The sequence below is a fragment of the Pholcus phalangioides genome, unplaced genomic scaffold (genome assembly GCF_987345545.1).
Source record: "Pholcus phalangioides strain wild (caught in Gottingen) unplaced genomic scaffold, Ppha-v1.0 ptg000003l_1, whole genome shotgun sequence".
Taxonomy (NCBI): Eukaryota; Metazoa; Arthropoda; class Arachnida; order Araneae; family Pholcidae; genus Pholcus; species Pholcus phalangioides.
The window spans coordinates 52,691,723-52,712,787 of NW_028301596.1; the positions used below are offsets into that span (position 1 = coordinate 52,691,723).

At 36.6% G+C, this 21,065-nt stretch overlaps 1 protein-coding gene across 2 annotated transcripts in view; it reads right to left on the reverse strand.

Moving 5' to 3' along the window:
• Rbcn-3A (rabconnectin-3 alpha) overlaps positions 1-21,065 on the reverse strand; it is a 153,068-nt gene that overhangs the window by 5,680 nt on the left and 126,323 nt on the right. For both annotated transcript variants that reach the window (XM_089250267.1, XM_089250266.1), the window contains 5 exons: positions 19,152-19,282; positions 17,978-18,055; positions 17,714-17,858; positions 13,848-13,937; positions 1,360-1,487 (listed from right to left, as the gene is read on the reverse strand). In XM_089250267.1, coding sequence (XP_089106393.1) covers positions 1,360-1,487; positions 13,848-13,937; positions 17,714-17,858; positions 17,978-18,055; positions 19,152-19,282 — 572 coding nt within the window. The remainder of the gene's footprint in view (positions 1-1,359; positions 1,488-13,847; positions 13,938-17,713; positions 17,859-17,977; positions 18,056-19,151; positions 19,283-21,065) is intronic.

Here is a 21,065-nt window from a genome sequence, read left to right on the forward strand (position 1 = left end):
TCCGAGATGGATAGTACAAATCCACTTGCAATCCTGTTATAAATGTGTTTATTGCATCATTCGTTTCACTAATTCTAAAAAAGAAACAGTCCTGTGGGTCACGAAACTGATTTTGAGTTGCAGCTGGTTAAGGACTACTGCAATCGAGACAGATATGATTAAAAACCTGTGTTGAGATAGTGCATGACCTCATAATAAATATTGCCGGGAAAGATGTGTGTATAATTTTTTTAAAGGTTCTGCAACATGTGACGTTCTAGCAGTGTAGATTATGTTTCTGTTGGATAAATGTGATGCTTCATATTCTATGGAAATAAAAAAAATCCAATTGACGTGCAATGATCTGTGTCTACATGCAATCATAATGATAATTTACTGAAAAAAGAAAAACTTTTTTTTTTTTTAAATATAATCATTTTTAATTTAAAATTTTGGAATAGAAAATGAGTTTCCGAAGATAACAGCAGGGTGGGGAAGGGTACTTTTAACTCCACAGGGGTGCTTCTTCTGATGTTTCACATAAATGGTGCTTGCAAGACAAAAAAGGTTGAAGATCCCCCTTTGCTACACGTCACTGTCAACAAATTCCTAAAATGTATACCAATCATGTTATTTATGTGAAGTTACCTCGCAGAAAGTTGGCCACCTGCAGTAGTTGGACAACTTTATGGGTGAACAGAAATTGTGGATACACTGCACGCTCTATTACATCATGGAAAACATTTGCACCCATACATTATCAAAGTGAAATTATGTTTTTTGGCTATATATCTGTCATCTCCCCCACCAAATTTGAACAATCTATCCTGAATCACACTGTATGTGTTTTTTCTGAACTCTGCCACAAAGCTCTGGGCTTTTTTTCTCTCAAACCAAGCATACAACTCTGGTCTATTGCAATGGCCAATTTAATGCAGAATGAGTTGTGTTGGAAGCAAGTGCGAATGTAGGGAGGGGATACGATAGTCCCTCCCAAGAGCCAAATAATATGGGAAAAACTGGCTTGTACTATAAAAGTTGGGATGAACCTGCATAATAAATCACACCTATAGGCACATTGTCTTGGATCTGCACCTAGCCGAAAATGTGCATGTGTATCTAACAGTCTGTGCGCATATCTAGTGTTATGCATGACTTTTTAGTGCTACCATAAATTTTCCAAACTGTATGAAGTGTAATGAAGGGATATATGTACCATAGCAGGTCTGTTGCTCTCTGCTGCGAGATTATTTAACAGGAAGATTGACTTGCATTCAAGCCTTAAAATTTAATTTCTGTATAAAATTAGTTTCATGGAGAAAATTTGGATTAATTTACAACTGATGAAACCGATAAACGCTTTACACAATATCTACTCACCTTTATGTCACCATCCATCGACCCTGTAGCGAAGAACTCTTCCCCAGGATCCAAGGCAAGACATTTGATCGCTGATTCATGGGCATTGAACTTATGCCTTAGTGTCCTCTGACGTACATCAAAGATGCCTGATGCAATGGTTAGGGAAAAAAGTAATAGCAGGGGGAAAAACAATGCAATATTAAACATTAGTTAAATGATCTTCATTTTTTTAACAAGGGTGAATGATAGTTTTTACAGTGATGAAATTTTTATTTTAAATAATCCAGAACCAAAACACACTAATAGGTTGAAATATTTCAATATACTCCTCTTCATCTGTTTGCTGGAATGATATTTCTGAAAACTATTCAGTCTTATAATCTATACACCTGTACATAGATTATTAACTTATACGATTATAGTATTATAACCATTATACACTAAGTGAATAGTAATTACGCTACACTTAGGTATTGGATACTGTATGTCCTTAACAGATATATATAAACAAGTGAACTGGGTTTAGGTCAACTTGTCGCGTGACAATTTGTCGCAGCATCAATTTGTCGTGCTACAAGTTTGTCCCAGACTCATTTCGTCGCGGTACAAATTTGTCGCAGACTCATTTCTCTTATTCAGTCATTAGATTTAAGATAGAAAATTACAAGTCGGGCCAAGTTAAAAATAAACTATCAGCATCAAAGCTGGTTTTATTCATGGCAAGTAAGTAGATACAAATACATATCAGTCAGTCTATATATACAGTCAGTAATCCACCCACTTGGCGCTATGAACAAAACAACCAATGAAAAACAGGTTCACTTGGCACCATATTCCAAAATAAAGATAACGACATCATCAGAAAGAAGAAAAAAATCTATTGCTTGACGCGAGCAGATCAGCATAAAATGCATGATCATGGGAAAATAAAATCAGCATTACTGCCTAACAATTTCGTCGCTGTACAAATTTGTTGCAGACTCATGTCGTCACTGTACAAATTTGTTGCAGACTCATTTCGTCGCTGTACAAATTTGTCTCAAGATCATTTTGTCGCTGTACAAAGTTGTAGCAAAGTCATTTCATTGTGACAAATTTGAATTGCTTTAAAATTGAAATGTTTGTTGTGACCTTATAAATAGGGTAGTTGCTTTAGGCATAAAAAATGGAACTAAATTTTTTTTTTCTCATTTGCTGGAAATGTTCCCCCTCCCATCTCTATTTTAATTTTTAACAAATGAAAGAAAGTATTCATTGAAGTCATCATTCCACCGTATAAGCCGCATTTCCTGCTTTTTTCCGGGATTTCCATTTCTCCCAGTGAGGGGTGTTGGGGAGCTCACCAAGAAATAAATTGAGATCAAATAAATTTTGAAAATTTAGTTTCCATCATATAGGCAGCACTTCCCACTTTCTGTAGGGATTTCCATTTCTTGCAGCGAGGGGCGTCTGGGGTGCACATCAAAATAATAAATTGCAATCAATGTGCCCCCCAGCACAATTTCCGTAATTCACTATTTTTAAAATACAACCATGCTTGAATTAATTAATTAATATATCCACTATTAAATATATCCTTTCCTTATATCTTTGAGGAATTTTTTATCAACAATGTATCTAATTTTTATGTGTAACAGCTGCGAAAAGTCTTATTTTCAAATTATTTTTTTTTTGCAATGCAATGTACATTTCAAATCACTTTGTATTATCACACCGAAATAATATCCAAATACTCCAACCATACGTGCTAGAAACTGAGGGCTGATTTGATGAAACTGGAGGGAGGGGGCCATTTGAGCCCCTCCTTCCACTCCAACTCATGAATATACAATGCAATGTACCATTCAGCCTCCTGAGTACAGGGTTGAGTCCCTTATATACGGAATGAATGGTGATTTTCAGCCCCCCTCCTTCCTCAATGTTTCCTTCATGTTGGCACCTTTGACTGGCCAACGATGCGGGAAGTGTTTGGAACTTTGGCTTCTTGTCTTGATCTTTAAGTAGGATATTTTGATTTCCTTTCTTGAATCATTTCTCTGGGTGCTCATATCCATTCCATAAGTACCGTGGGCACCCCTGTCTCTGACACCACTGCAAATGTCAATCTATTTTTGATTTTTTTTTGCAACTTAGAGTTGAAAAAAAAATCAAAAATCAATTGACATTGTTATCTAACAACTCTCAAGTAAAAAGAATGAAATCAGACTTTTAATTAGCCCATTGTATGTAACTTCATGTACATGACACTCATACGGCTCCAGTCAATGATTAGTAAAAATTTCTTCTCGCACATAAGTGAATTAACATTAACAGACAATATAAGATTATATTCAGAGGTATATTTCCTGGGTGGGAAGGAGGTATGCAGGCTTTATCCCAAGATGACAAGTTCAAGTGAAAGGGCGTAACCAAAATTGAGTAATTGGTGATCAAGAACATGAATTAGAAAGGGAGAAGGGAGGCAAGGTTTGAATAGCCCACAAGTGGTAAAGCTATAAATCCGCCTCTGATTATAGCCTACATTTAACAGGATAATTTTAATTTTAAAAACAATTCATATCGTACATATAAACACTCCACAATATCTAAACCTTTATTTATTTTCAGTGCCTTTGAGTAACATTTTATTTAAATACCTATCTAACGTGAATATCGCAATAAAAAGCCTGATGATGATTAATAGAATAACAAGTGATGCTATTTTAAACTACCATATTTTTTCTTTTTTTTAACGATACATAGGAGAAGATTTCAATTTATTTTGCAATTTAAATTGAATTCAAACAATTTAATTTAAAATGTACTATTTTTGTTTAAAAAGTACATCATTTTTTGTCCATCTGTATAATCTGTAGGCCTATCTCTATTTTATGATACAACAAAACACTCAAAGAAAATTAATTATAGGCTAATTCATTCAATTGCATTAAAAGTTTTTAATTTTCGGAACATGAATTATGGGGAAAAACTTTTAAACACACACGCAAACCAACATATAATTTCCACGTTCGGTTTTGCAATATTCCATGTTTTTTCCAACAGAAAAATGTAGACCAAGCACACCAACCTTGTACCAAAAACTTAGACGCTAATGAAAACTATGTGAAAATATTCAAAGGAGCCAGCCAAAGATATGCAACATAACAAGATTAATGGTTATATTATATTTATGCGACTGACCCATAGTCGTCTTTCTCATTGGTGATTATATGATCTTTTTCTCCATGTTCATCCTGTGGGAAATATGAAAGCTTCACAAATCGTCATTCATATAAGCACTGTACATTCTACCCTTGATCTGCACCCAACTCCCTTTGCTGCGAGAAAGAGAAATCCTGACAGGAAGCGAGAAGTGCGGCTTATACGGTGAAAATATTAATATAAATATTAATTAAATTATTTATATAATATATATTATATTTATTTATAATATATATATATAGATAAAATTTACCGTTAAATATAGGCTCGCTGTAATTAGGGGAATATCATACGAACCAAAATTTTTCCACATGATATTGAAATTTTATCACAGCAAAAATCAAGTATTTAACATTTCAAATTTTTATAACTGAATTTTCAAATATAATTAAATTTTTATATGCAGTTAAATTTTTAAATGTAATTGATATTGTAATTTTAATTTTGATGACCTTTCCGCAAAGACAAAAAATAATTATTTTCAGTCAACTGCATGTACACTTTTGTTCATGCTTCTTATTTCACGTGTAAGACAAAAAAACCTACATACAAGCTTGCATGGAACATGTACAATGAAGAATCGACAGTTCGATGAATTGATTCTGCGATAAATTGAAGCCATGCCGAATGGACACGCGGCAAACTTGTACAGCTATGAATTGGAGCTGTGACAAATTTGTATCGCAACGAATTGACACTGCAACAAACTTGTAACGCAACGAATTGGGCACTGCGACGAATTTGTACCACGACAAATTGAAGAGCGACAAGTTGAGTACGACAAATTGACCAGCTATGAAGTGAGCTCCATAGAAAGACATGCTAAAAAATCGTTATATATATATATAAACTGAAGAGCCAAAAAAACTGGTACAGGCATGCTGTAACGTATTGTAATCGTTACTTCCTGGTTCTTTAATATTTTTCCCCCAGTAACCATTGAGTGGATGACAACAATGAAATAGACAAAGGTTTTGATTGAACTATAAACATTTATTCAATTATATGTTAAACTATTAATGCTACGTTTTATCAACAATTATCACAGTTAGGCTTTTCTCTCAATGTTACAATGAAACAACAAAAGGGATCGATCTCACCGCCATGTCCAGATTTTCACGTGTTAGTTCTCATCGTCCAATAGGCACTCCCAGGTGTCTACCTCACAGCCAAAGACTCCCCGGTACGGGCTTCAGTCGGGTTTGGTGTCTTCAAACACTTGTTGAGACCAGAGCTCAGCCGCGGCCAGGAGTTGGTAAAAAAACCGGTTTTTTTGAAAAAAACAAAAAAACCGGTTTTTTTGAAAAAAACAAAAAAAACGAGTTTTTTTGGTTTAAACCAGGTTTTTTTGGTTTAAACTGGTTTTTTGTTTTAAATAGTATTAACATTAAAAACAATGAAATTTCTGAAAAATCATTCAAACTTGTAATAATTAACTAAAATAAAATGTTTATTAATGCAATTAACACTATTCCCATGCTAATTAATCAATAAATATTTATTACATTTTAACAAAAACCATTTTGCCATTTAATTATTTTTTGCTTAACTCAATGGATTACTGTGTGTTTGAAAATTCTTTTGTTATTATTAATCATATAATATACACTGCTGGCCACCGTAAATGCAACACCCTGAAGGAAGCATGCAAATAATATGAAATTTACAACATGCATTAGCGGAGGTGAGATATGCAAATGATTAGAATTTCAGCGCAGACGCACATCACGCGCGCCTGTGGCGTCACTTCAAAGCGCTATTTAAGGCTTGGAGATTTCGACGATTTGAAGTACGGCAATTGTGTTTTTCTTGTGGTTTTTTCAAAAAAACGATCAATTATGCCTCGTAGAAAACAGCGATCATCTTTTGATCAAATATCCGAGTTCGACAGAGGAAGGATAGTGGCCTACCGAGATTGTGGATTATCTTTCAGGGAAATCGGTAGTCGTGTTGGACGAAACCAAACAACTGTAATGCGGATATGTGATCGTTGGATGCAGGAGGGTACGACGGGCCGACGTGTTCGATCGCATCCACCTCAGTGCACCACTTCACGTGATGACAGGCGTATTGTGCGTATGGCAGTGACGGATCGCTCAGACACATCACGAACCATAGCACAGCACATTCGGTCTGTACCGCATCATCCAGTGTCTGCGCATACTATTCGACGCCGTTTACAGCAGAGTGGTCTGTCCGCAAGACGTCCATTGCTTCGTCTACCCTTGACGCAGAACCACAGACGTCTCCGCCGCCAATGGTGCGATGAAAGAAGGATGTGGACGGCACAATGGAATGAAATTGTCTTTACTGACGAGTCACGCTTCTGTCTGCAACACCACGATGGTCGGATTCGAGTCTGGAGACACCGTGGAGAGAGGATGCTGAACAGCTGCGTTATGCACCGCCACACTGGTCCTGCACCGGGTATTATGGTATGGGGCGGTATTGGATATCACTCTCGCACTGCTCTAGTACGCATTGCCGGTACTTTAAAAAGCCAGCGCTACATCTCCGAGGTGTTGGAGCCAGTTGTCCTTCCTTACCTTCAGGGCTTGCCCACAGCCATATTTCAACAGGATAATGCGCGACCACACGTGGCACGCATTGTCCAAAGGTTCTTCGTCAATCGCCAGATTGAATTGCTTCCCTGGCCAGCTCGCTCTCCGGATCTTTCGCCGATAGAAAACATATGGTCCATGGTTGCTCAACGATTGACCCAGATTACATCCCCAGCTGCCACACCAGATCAACTTTGGCAACGCGTGGAAGCTGCTTGGTCTGCTGTACCCCAAGAACACATCCAAAGTCTCTTTGAATCAATGCCGAGGCGTGTGGCAGCGGTGATCTCCAACAATGGCGGCTACTCTGGCTACTGATTTTGGCAGAAACCACACTTCACAGAAGTCTATAAATTTAATCATTTGATGCTTGGTCAACATGTTATCTACAAAATAAATATTATTGCGATATCTCTTGTCTTTCTTGGTGTTGCAATTTGGGTGGCCAGCAGTGTATAAAGGTTTTTCTCCAGTTACTTTCAGTATAAAAGTAATATAAATTAGGTGAATATAATGCATTTAATGAAGCATAAATAATGCAGATTAATTAACGATGATTTACGATATACAGGGTGATTATAACTAAGGTTCTGATTTCAAAATACTGTAAAAAAAGAGCAATTGTCAGAATGACTTGAAAATTGACATGAATATTCCTGAAAAAATTCAATTTTATTTGATAAAGGGGAAAAAATACTTAAAAATGTAAAATTAATGACATCATCCAACAAGTGGGAAATTTGCTTGCAGAATGGAAACGATAGCCAGTCATGGGAAAATTATAACTTAATTATAGCATTGCACGAGTCCATAATTCATGGAAACATCACAAAAAAAATGAAGTAATTGAACAAATAACTACAACTTACTCAAAAAATTTTAAATATGTTGTCCACCGCGTGTTCTGGCTATGAGGCTGAAAGCACAAATATTCTTGTTCAACAGCAGAATCGGAGTATGCCATGGTCATAATGTGGATGTGCTTGCAATTCAGCTTTATTAAACCAAACGCGTCCCCTTTCCCCCGTTCATATTCCTGAGGAATGAGGAACTTCTAACATATAGGGAATGTGCTGGAGATTACAATTCACCAAAGTTTGCAATCTGACCACTGTTTATAACATTTTGAGGTACCCCCACAGCCAGAAGTTGCAAGGGTTAAGGTGCACCCTGTCAAAATGGGTCTTCAGCAGCTGCTTTGCTGGTATTGCAATGTGCATCTTGATAGAAGTTCTATCCACACACTGATGCTGTGGAAGTGCCGAAATGATGTGGTTGCACAAAATAGATTATACCGCTGGCCAAGTACAGCATCGTCTACTTGCACATTTTGCACTTTTTTTTTTTTGCGAAAGAAACGTCCATTGCTTCAGGAGTATCCATGCAAATTTTCAGGTCATTCCGATCAGTACTTATTGTATAGTTTTGGAATCAAAACTTAAATTATAATCACCCTGTATCTGTATATAGCTGATTATTTTTCATAAATCTGTTACTACTATACAGTAGAACCTTGATTAACTGGGCTTAACAGTGTGTGTGTGAAATTATAAAAAAAACAACTATTGAATATATTAAGACTGGGAGATATACAGTAGGAGATGTGCTACTTCTTATGGGAATGAAAATGTATGTGAGGTAATGTAACAACTAGTACACTAGTCTTTGTCCTTCAAGGACAGCTGGTGTCTTTATTGGATTATAGGACCACTTGCCCCTAGCATGATGGTGTCACTACTGTAGCTGCTTCTTTGTGAACGGAAAAAGAAACCCTGTGAGATAATACACCACTACATTTAGATGTGTGATGCAATCCTTATTCATGAATTTGCTAAAGATAGAGCATCAGAATGTAGCCAAAGGTTAGAAAATGTTGTAAGAATGAGAAATTTTGGCTTTTATATATAACTTTAAATGACTAAGATACTTCATATGAAAAATATATATATATTCTGGCCACTTTTATGAGACTTTTTGAAAAAAACCACTTATTATCTTATGTCATTTAAAGATATACCGTCAGAATGTACCCCAAGGATATAAAATAAGGTAAAAATGAAACTTTGGCTAATAATGAACAAATATGATATTTTTCAGGGAAACAAATGATATTTAGGCCACTTTTATCTGATTTTTTGAAAAAAACCAAAGTGGTTTTTTTAAAAAAACCAGTTGGTTAAAACCAAGGTTTAAACCATGGTTTAAACCAACGTGGTTTAAACCAAACAACCCTGGCCGCGGCACATGGAACTGGAGGCGAAAGTTCACGGGTAGCCGGTCTGGCCACTAACCAATCCACTGGATCACGACGACGTTGAAACCTCACGTGAAGTAAAGCGATGAGATGGGTTAAGTGCCAAGGCACACTTCTACAATTATAACTTCATTGCATTTATGAGACGATCTAGTTCACACCATAACAGGGCGTGACGCCTTAATGATTAAGTAGCTGAATCGGTCATAAGTAAGGTAGTAAGCAGTGAAGCACATCTCTAACTGGCTTTTATATAGTAGCATTCCCATAATGCCTCACGGAAGAACCAATCACAACATTGAAGGTATGGCATTAGCTTGTATCTAATTTACATAATTTCATGAGAGAAAAGGAAATATTGTAAACATTATATAGAATCTGGCAACAAAACATAACAAGATGGCGGCCGATCGGTGGACACAAGATCCCACCGGTTGATCCCGGAGACAAAGGCAAAACAATGACTAGAATAAAGACGATTTCCACGGGGGCCCAATTGGTAACGTTACAATGCGTATGCAAATAAAGAGATATGGAACCAATCAGAGTACGGCGCTGAGGTCGGCAACGCCTATATAACACAACAAGTGTCTGGCATAGTTGTTAGATCGGTTACTGCTGCTACAATGGCAGGTTATCGAGATTTAAGTGAGTTTGAACGTGATGTTATAGTCGGCGCATGAGAGATGGGACATAGCATCTCCAAGGTGGCGATGAAATTTGGATTTTCACGTATGACCATTTCACGAGTGTACCGTGAATATCGGGAATCCGGTAAAAAATTAAATCTACGACATTGCTGCGGCCGGAAAAAGATCATGCAAGAACGGGACCAACGACGACTGACGAGAATCATTAAACGTGACAGACGTGCAACCCTTCCGCAAATTGATGCAGATTTCAATGCTGGGCCATCAACAAGTGTCAGCGTGCGAACCATTCAACAAAACATCATCGATATGGGCTTTTGAAACCGAAGGTCCACTCATGTACCCTTGATGACTGCACGACACAAAGCTTTACGCCTTGCTTGGGCCCGACAACACCGACATTGGACTGTTGAGGACTGGAAACACGTTGCCTGGTCTGACGAGTCTCGGTTCCAATTGCTTCGAGCTGATGGACGTGTACGGGTATGAAGACAACCTCATGAATCCATGGACCCTACATGTCAACAGGGGACAGTTCAAGCTGGTGGAGGCTCTGTGATGGTATGGAGTGTGTGCAGTTGGCATGATATGGGACCCCTGATACGTCTAGATACGACTCTGACAGGTGACAGGTACGTAAGCATCCTGTCTGATCACCTGCACCCATTCATGTCCATTGTGCATTCCGACGGACTTGGACAATTTCAGCAGGACAATGCGACACCCCACGCGTCCAGAATTGCTACAAAGTGGCTCCAGGAACACTCTTCTGACTTTAGACACTTCCGCTGGCCACCTAAATCCCCAGACATGAACATTATTGAACATATCTGGGATGCCTTGCAATGTGCTGTTCAGAAGAGATCTCCACCCCCTCTTACTCCTATGGATTTATGGACAGCCCTGCAAGATTCAATTACCTTGAGCACTACTTCAGACATTAGTCGAGTCCATGCCACGTCGTGTTGCGGCACTTCTGTGGGCTCGCGGGGACCTACACGATATTAGGCAGTTGTACCAGTTTTTTGGCTCTTCAGTGTATATATATAGAAAAATGTATATTATGAAAATTTAATTTTTGTCGAAACACCAATACCAGCACCACAGGCAACTGTAATATACAGTGTAGTGAAAAAACATTGTAAAAGTTGCATATCTTAAATGAAAAACTGCAAACAAATTAATTATGTGAACTGGAAAGGAAAAGCAAAAAATATGAACACTGAAAAAATTTCAAAAATAAAGAAATTGAATTCAAAACTGAAAAATTCAAATAGGAATTCAAAACTGAAAAAACTCATAGCCAATGTCTAGGGCTCTCATTGGGGGGGGGGGGGGACACCCTGACATTGGCTTAACACAGAATGGTGTTTTTAGAGAGTGCATAATAACCACTTCAACTAGTAGCAAATATATTTTACAATGGGTTTACTGTGATATGTGATATGCACTCATACGATGTTGCAAGGGTTGTAATGAAGGCCTCCTCATGGTGCAACTTGGATAATGCAAAATTTATCAAAAGTCAGAGTACCGCTTGCCATTGTATAGTGCAGCATAACCTTGATGGTCCTTGCACAAATAAAAGTCAAAATTCAATGCAATCCAAAGGTGCGTGTGGTTCCAACATAATGAAGAAAGGACCCATTTTTGCAATGAAATATGGAATCACTCAAACACTTTTGCTGCGATGGATTGGAGCACTGCGATGGATTGGATGGAACTACGGTGAGCTCATTACATGGCCAGTGCCGTCTTAATGCATGGGCCTACCCGGACACGGCCCGGGGGCCTCACAAAAATGAGAACCGGTTGAAATTTTCGAGAATTTTCCAGGTAAGGCCTCAGAAGGATCACTTGACCCGGGGGCCCATGGTTCTCTAAAGACGGCCTTGTACATGGCACCCATTTCCTATGATCTCTCTCTCTCGATTTCTCTTTGTGGGTCCTGGGCATTGTGCACACTATTCCTATTGAAATCTTTGGGGACTTCATTGCCAAAATTAGTATAAATCACAAATGTTTAAAAAAGGATACAAAATGTCCAGTGTAATAGAAAAAGCTTGAGCAGAATTAGGGAAAAGAAAAAAATGTCAAATGTCAACCCAGGCTGAGTGGAGCTGCTCTCGCCAACCCTATAAAGACTGGACCTTAGTTGCTCTGGCACCAATAACGGATCATATGGAGCAACTGTAAGGCCAGTCATGGCCCAGGCTCTATCCCATGAGGGATATAAGCCTTTTACCCCGAATATGGAGCAACCGGTCATGGTCTCCAAAAAAATAAACCCTATAAAAACCGGACCTTAGTTCCTCTGGCACCAATAGTGGATTATAAAGAGGAACTGGTCTTGGTCTCCAGCAATAGAAAATAAACAGAAACCAAACCCATGGGATGGGGGGTGCCCTGCATCTAAAGTCCCCTATCTTCGGCTCTCTTCGAGCCTCGCACACAAGAGGGAGAGAAGGGTCTTGGGTGTGTATACAACAATAATAATTTCCTATTCACAATAATTATGGCAATCTATGTATATAAAATTGATTTTTCTGTAGTATGTGTTCTCTATACAAATCAACAATTTTTGACGATCACCGTCAAATTTCATATATATACCAAACCGGGTCAGATTTAAACAACAGTCTACTTTAAAAGTACAGCAGAGCTGGGCAAACGCTCAAAATGGGCAAAAAAGTGTTGGGCAACAATGATTCCTCTGCCTCAACAATTACTTTTTGGAATGTTTACTTTGGCTATCACGGTTTCCAAACAATGTGTTTTAGCATGTATATGCTTTTGCAATGGTTTGTTATTTCTTTAATGCTCCTAGTATATGGAGAAAACGTGGGCAGCACTGGGTAATTTTGCTAGTTTTCTATAAATTCAAACTTCAAAGATGCACACAGACTCTTATGGTGTTTGTACCCCACGAAAACTCTTATGCTGTGACTCAATGATCCTAAGATAGACATTTTATCTGCAAACTGCAGCAGACATCATCAATGGGAGGCATTCTGACAAAATTTAGTTTGAGAGAAATTACATTTATTGACACACAAGGCTTTTGTGGCTATTAATTAATGAAAAATTCATAGTATTCGGGTTGTTAGAAGAAAGGTTGTTGATAGAAAATTTTTATTTTTGACGCTTCATTTGCACGTGAGGCAAAAATTTTCAAAAATATCTTATTTGGTAGGGATGAAGCTTGTACTTACCTCTTCTCCCTTGCTCAAGTAGGTCAAGAAAAACCTGTAACTGTGTGGGACCTATTTTTTATGCGCACCCCGACAACCTTTTCTTATTTCTTTGATTGACAAAGCTTTTTTTGCACTTTCAACACAAATTTGGTGCCCCCACTCCCTTGCAGCTTGCGTTACAATACTTTGTCGGGATCTGTTAGCTGCACAAGATTAAGCTAAACACTGCTGGTGTTTTCATTCTTTCTTCTTCCCTATTGAAGCAGTTTTTTACTTGAAAATGTTTGCCACCTTTGCAAAAAAAAAAAAAAAATGCCCAAAAACAAAAAACTTCCATCAAGTTAGCCTAAAAACCTGGAAACTATGAATTCTTTCCTACAGAGAAAGAAAGAGTTACTGTTTTGCAGATTACGTAAATATAATTGTTAAAATGAAAAACATCAACTTGAAAATTATGATAATTCTAATTGAATTAGATTCACCTGAGAAGACATATATATATATATATATATATTATGTACTTTTGGCAAAAAAAATTATATATATATATATATATAATTTTTTTTGCCAAAAGTACATACAATTGGAAAAAATAAATAAAACCTCGGGCAGAAAACAATCAAAAACAAAGATTTTGAAAGGATACAAATATCACCCTTTTTACCAGCAGTGATGAGCAATTGGTTTTGCATTGCGTAACACAATGCTGAGCTTCCACTTTCGTGACAGGCGAAAGCTGTAGAATTAAAAAACATTTTTTCATCAAATTAGTATTTTAAATATAAGATAAGTTGTTTACCAACATTACGGGAAAAAAAATCCTCCACTGTTTGATTTTGCTTTTGCATTCTTTATTCATATTTTATCAAAACACTAAATAAATTAGATTTTTTTAATAAACTGACATGAAAGACGAGTGAAAGGTTTAGTAGCAATTACAACAAAAATATACACCACAAATAATACTTTTTTTCCTTGCGCCCTAGTTACTTTAAGCAAATAAGGGTAGATTAGATGGAAAACCGCAGTTTATAGCACTGATTCTAAATGTCTACTCTTCCATGGCTCTTCAAAAATTTGAACACTGGCTGGTTGAACCAGAGGTTGTGAGCATTTTTAACCATTCTGTAAGTAATTTTTTATTGTTTCTCACATTTGAAGAGAATCTTGCAAATATAATGCATGTTTTTTAAGAATGTGGCAACATCATCTATTCCTCCATGCAAATTCCAGATAACTGCATGCACATCATCTCTCAATGATATAAAAGCCCATCGTTCAGTGGACTTGTTCACTTACTGCTTCTATTCTAGTCTACAGCACGATGTTGTAAAACTTCGATTAAATTGTGATTCACTAATCTGTTATTTTTAAAACTATGTAACTTGAAATTTAACTATGCTTATTTTGTAGCTAGCAAGTTGAGTTATTTGTTAACCTAGGTTTTTAAATTAATTTCATAACATGTTAACATGTTATACAATAGTTAAAGAAATTAATTTAAGTCTTTGATTCATCAGTTTAAAACACGCACATAGAACGATCATAGCAATCTTGAAATAAGTTATGGTAAAGTGTGAATAAAATACCTGCATTAATGAACGACATTCAGTCGGAATCACCCCTTCGTGGTATCCAGATGGATGTCTTATTTTTTAACAACAAACATCTCTTGAGAATCCAATTTCTTTACATTTTATTAATAAAATTTGTTTTTTCTTCCAAATCTAAAGCTTTCAATCTTCCAATGTTTTTATTTTCCGATCTCATGCAAAACAGCCATACAGAACCATTCTAAGATATTTTGTATGTTGGCGTCATATGTAATGTTATTTAAATCATGTGGTTATTGCAGCATGTGTGTGAGATGTCACAGTGTGTATAGCCTAGATAAGCAGAACGTATCTTCAGTGTATTGCCTTACCTTTCCCTTATCTTATTTTCTCGATTGTTAATGTAACATGTAGCCCGGTATCATCATGTATTTTATATTTAATAAATAACTAAGTTTGTTTTTAAAAAAGTCTTTATTATGTCCTTCACAACATTGGCAGTTCTTTCAAAAATGGCTAACAATATAAACAATTTGAGGTATGATATACTCTACTAAACCACACATGCACCTCGTCCACATTCCTCTGTGGAACTTCTAATGGATTGGTGCATGTTGGAATGTGCCTGTACTAAGACCTGATAAGTTTGTTTCTGTGCAATGCTTTTTATGTGTAGTGCCGCCATCCGTTTTTCTAACTATGATTGAAGTGTAATGATTTAATAATTGTGCCATTGTATGCCTGTTGCTCTCTGTGGTGAGACTTTTTGACGGGGAGATTGCATTGCATTTGCCCCTCGAAGTTGATATGCAGCCCTCTGCTAACCTCATCAAGGGGGATAAACAATTTTATTAGTCTATACATAATCAAGATTTGTTTTGACATTTGGGCACCGAATCCACTCGTAACTTGGCGAAAGCAAAATAGCGATTTCCACAAAAACGTGACGTGATATAGAGTTTTTTATTTTATTTTAAAAACTGATTAAAATAAGGCAAAAGAGTTTAACATTTTTCTTTCTCCTTTCTCACTGTATATTATGCCACAGCTGTCAACTTTCGAGAGTGAGAATTAAGGAGATTTTCATGTGGATACAAATTTTGTACAAATACTACACAGGCAAATAAAAAATGGCTTTTACAACAAAGTATGGATTTTTGATTAATGAAAGTAAAATCAGAGCGATTTTTTCTCCTTTAGAAAAAACTAGAGCTGGGAATCACTTAAAATTTTTAGCTGGTTAATCAAAAATTTTTAATCGATTAATCAGACAATTAATAAAATTTTAATCAAATTTTTTGTGACCATATAATAGATGCTATAAAAATATATTTTATTCATTTCAGTCACTTATTCAGTAGATTTAAATAAATATAGGAATAGGTTGAGAAATTAAGGCTGCTTTGAGCAATTTATGCTGAACATACTTGTCAAAATCTATAATTTCTTGGATCTTATAGGTTATTTTTGGTTATTATTCACTGATTTTGAAACTGCTTTCGATTATACTGTTGCTTGTTGTCCTAGAAACTCTTCTCGAATGGTACTTGTGAGGAATGAGCTGATGCTACCAGGAATACAGAAAGCTATTGTTCATAGTAGAGACAATAAATTTTGGTCGTCTTCTAAAACTCCCATCAAACTTAATTTGAAATTGAAATCATCAGTTTTCATTGAATCTAATTTGATCGAAATATTGATTCAAATATTTTTAAATATGGACACTTATCCAAAATGTTCTGTATAAATTATGATTTATAAGACATCTAATTGGTTTTTTTCAAAAAAGATAGAGTTAATTCATAAACTTTTAATTGAAATTTCAATCGAATTGATCAAGTCCATTAACTGCACTAAAATTTGCAACTGTGATTAACAACTGATCAATTAACCAACACAATTAATCGATTAATTGGGACCAGCCCTGGAAAAAACATAGCACCATGCCAACCGATTATTTGGCTGATTATTGGGAAATCGCTAATTGTGGCAAATTATCACTAAACAGTATGGTAAATTAGCTGTCATTACTACACTCAAACTATAATCCCACTAACAAAAAAAATTACCATTTCGCAAAAACTGGAACAGACAGACGAAATAAGACCGTTGACTCCCATTATAAGGACCATGCTATTACAACGACCGATAGGATAAGTCCCAAATGTTTTCATAGAGCGACAATCATGTGTTTTATTTTCAGTATGATGACTCTGTAGCGATACTATTGTATAGCAACCAATAGTCCAGCAGATGGCGTTAGTCATTCATGATTGCCGCTGTGAATGCTGCGAGTACATACTTATATATGTATATGTGTAATACAAACAGAGAGAGTCGAGACTTCTGAATGTCCGGATGTGTTTGTACTCGACTGCGATGTAAATAGTAAGTTTTAAATAGTAAAGTTTAACCCATAGTAATTTTAATAGCAATAAATTTATATAATAAAGTATCTTAAATCAACATGTACAATATAGTGAATTCTTACACTATAACTCTTAAAATATAATGTCTGTTTTTGATGGAGCAAAGGGAGTTGTTATATCGAGCATCCACTGTAAATGGTTATCTAAAACACTGTCATCTCTCTGATTCAACCATATGCAGGCCAACTGATGCTGGATGTTCAGTTTGGCAAATTGTCTTTCAAAATTCTTTTCCTTGCTAAAATGGAACATTTCTTTATGATTTAGTGCAATTGGGCAATTTACTTTATGCATATGACATTGTTATGGGGAAAAAACACAGGCAACAGAGTTTTTCAAGTAAATTCTTCTGGAATAATTTTTTCTGTCCATAAGTACAGACTTTCTGCAATCACTGTCAAAATTCCGGAGATATAAACATTTTTCGGGAGTCTGAGGAGAGATGGGGTAGAAATTCTGGAGCCTCCTGAAAAATCTGGGAGACTTGGCAGCTATGTTATTAAAAGAATTAGGTGAATAGAAATACTTACAAGCTACCATAGATTTCTTTGGTGGCAACAGTGTATCCCATAAGCAAACATTCCTATTATCACTGGACTGGCCTGCTGTTGCGATAAGACTAGATGATGCAACAAAAGCAAAGTCACAAGCATATTTTGAATGACATCGCTCACTCTGAAATAAAGAGTTACATTTAGAAACTGTTTTAAGTGAAAATATTGGGATAGTTATCATTTGTTTTTGTACAAGGTAGTGAATCCTTTTCACATAGGTAGGTGGGGGAGGGAACTCACAAAAAATGGCTTATTTCCAGCTGATGCAACTCCAACTTGCCAAAGACTGATATAGCCATCTCCATCCGTCACACCAAACTAAAAATATTAGAATGATAAATTTTTGTGAAATTTTAATTTAAAAAAATTTATAACAGACACCTCAAAGAAGAAATATTATATTAATGGCAGAAAAAATCAAGAGGCCATCCATGCAATGACAACTATATTTTTATAAACATCATCATCGGGGCTGATTAAGGTAAAAACCATATTTAGTCAATGGCATTTTTTCTATTGTTTTCTATTCAGCCCCACCATTAGGTGGCTGAATGAAAGATGGATTTTCATTAAAAATTTAAAGACATTATTTGCTCCGTAACTTTAGCCAGGTCATCAGACTATAATGATATAAAGACTAAATACTTCAGTTTAAATTCAAAAATCAATTCACATATATTTTGTAAATTTTATTTGCATAGGTGCCAATTCTCAGACTTGCTGTAGTGCACCCCGTGATGAATTTTTCCGCACAGAAGAAAACGTAATATATATAATATGCAAAACTGGGAGAATGTTTTTGGGATAACATTGGTGACCATATGACCTGTTTTCCTGGGACGTTCCCATATTTTTTGCTAACGTTTTTTTTTCTTATATTTTCAACGAAGCTCATTTGATGACTGCAACAGATTAGTAGATCTTCCCACTTTCAGCCACCCTCTAGAGTATTTAAAAATTCACCTTTTTCTTTAAAAATCCTTACAGTAAAAATTTATGAAATCAAAAAATTTTAAACACAGAAATGATTCAGATGCTGGACTAAAAATAAAATAAAAATTGAAATCATTTATTGTAAAGATCAGCGGAACTTAAAAGGTTGGTCATAATCTCAGAAAAGATAAATGCAAAGTAATCTGAGGTGCATTGAGTGAAACTGTGAAGAAAGACAAGGCATTAGGATCTATCTTCCATCAGAGTCTATGTGTGGTAAGCAAAAAGCACAGACACAAATTAGATTGCCAGTAAAATTTAGTTGCCAATCATTGCTAAGACTTTATTGCATCTTTTGAGTCAGTTTTATTGTGGAGAATTTATCCTCTACTTTTTTTTTGAAAGACTGCATCAGTTCCAAACTTTGTAGAAAGTTTTGATTAAGCTTTCATAAAGATATATATAATTAGCATGAGCTTACTTTGTTGCCTTGAAGATTGAATAATATTTTTGTGACTTTGGCAAAAGTACCAGGTTGTCTTGGTGAGGATAGAGGTAGTGCGTGATGCCATTCCCACATATTCACTGAGCCATCTTCTGAGCCAGATAAATCTTTTGATATCAGAAAAATTAATCAATGCCAAAATAATGTGAACACATTATTTACTATAAACAAAATAATACTGACATACCCTAAACTGATGTAAGAAATAAATTAAATTAGGCAATTTTATACAATATTCATAAAATGCAAAGAACTTAGAAATTAGACAGCATATTTTCTTGAAAACAAATTGTAAAAAAACTAAACAATTAAGATTAATCTAACACAGATTATATATATATACAATCAAACCTTATTAGCACGTATCACTCTGCTTAATCAGTCACTTTAATACCCTAATTGCCCTCTACAGGGTGTTGCCTTGAAGTGGCAACAAACTCAGAGGGGGTGATATTAGACATCATTTCATTTCATTCCGTGCACCGCCCAGGCTCTATCGACCATTGTCAATTTTAGCCATTGCCCAGATGAGGGGCTGGGCGATGTCGGGTGCTTTATTATGCATATAAAATATAAAATACATGAACATTGAATATAAAACACATTAAAAAAAAAAAAAAAAGTATGTACAGATTTAAATATTTCTATTATACAATATACAATTTATTCCGATGAGCTCTTCTGATGTCCTTTCCAGCTTTATTGAGCCCGAGCCCCCTGTTCCTCTCTGTGGCCAAGCGCCAGCTCCTGGACCATGTCTTCCCTCGTTGGCTTGTTGGCTAGTGTGAGCAATTCGTGTCACATTGGTCCGACCAGGTGCCAGGTCCTTCAGCATGAGGGGAGGGGTTGTTCGATTATTCAAAAGCTCCTCAGCTTGTGGTTGGGTGCTTCACAGTTTAAACACTGATCATTGGGACTTTGTTTCTTGATTACTCTTTCACTGGATCATCCTATTTGAAGTCAGAGTCAGAGTCTTCCCATATTTCGACTGCTTCTTCTCTCTCCGATTGCTCTCCCTCTGTGTCGTATTCTTCGTCTTCTAATTCTTCTATTTCCTGGGAGAGTACGCTATCGACGCTGTCTTCGGATTCTGCCCTTGCTCTCAGTCTTTTGCTCCTCCTCAGTTGTTGCGTTTCATGTGGAGTCTGGATGGTCTCATCCCTCTTGGTGTGGAGATGTTCCTGGTTGGCCTCTAGGAATTTAACCAGGTCCTTAATGGTTTCCAGGGCTTTCCCATCTTTCTCCATTCTTTTGAACCATTCATGCTCCAACTGAGGGAGCGGCTTAACCAGGTGGAACTCTGAGGTCTTTTCACACTCTGTTGCGTAATGCAATGGGCTTCCGACTCCTCCACACAGGCACTTGTCATTGTTTGAGATCCCGAAGCGGAGGAAGTGGGTGGGGAACGGCCCGTGGCCCGAGAAGAATATCGTCTTCTCTCTGCTCCAAGATCTCTCTCTCCACTGTATTTTGGGCAGGACCTTATGGATGATATTAGACATCAACAGGAACAACAATTACCAAAGAACATGGTATAGCAAACCATGTTTAGTATGTGAAAATCTCAAAAATAGACATCAATCTTTTGGCCTTCTTCTTTTAGGGACACCTTAAATCACTCGTGTATCAGATGCCCGTGGAGACACTGGAGGATCTCATAGCATGGATCATCATCGCTGTGGCAGATGTTGACAGCACAACCAGTATCTTTGAGTGCGTCCAGCAATCGTTACTACGTTGGTGTCAGCTGTGAAATGACCTTTGCGACCGCAACTTTGTCCACGTTCTGACATTCAACTAAGCTGCACAGGCTGTATTGTAATCATGCTGTCAAATAAATGTTTTTTTCTACTTATTAATGGCCTTTTGTCCCACTCGATGTCACACCCT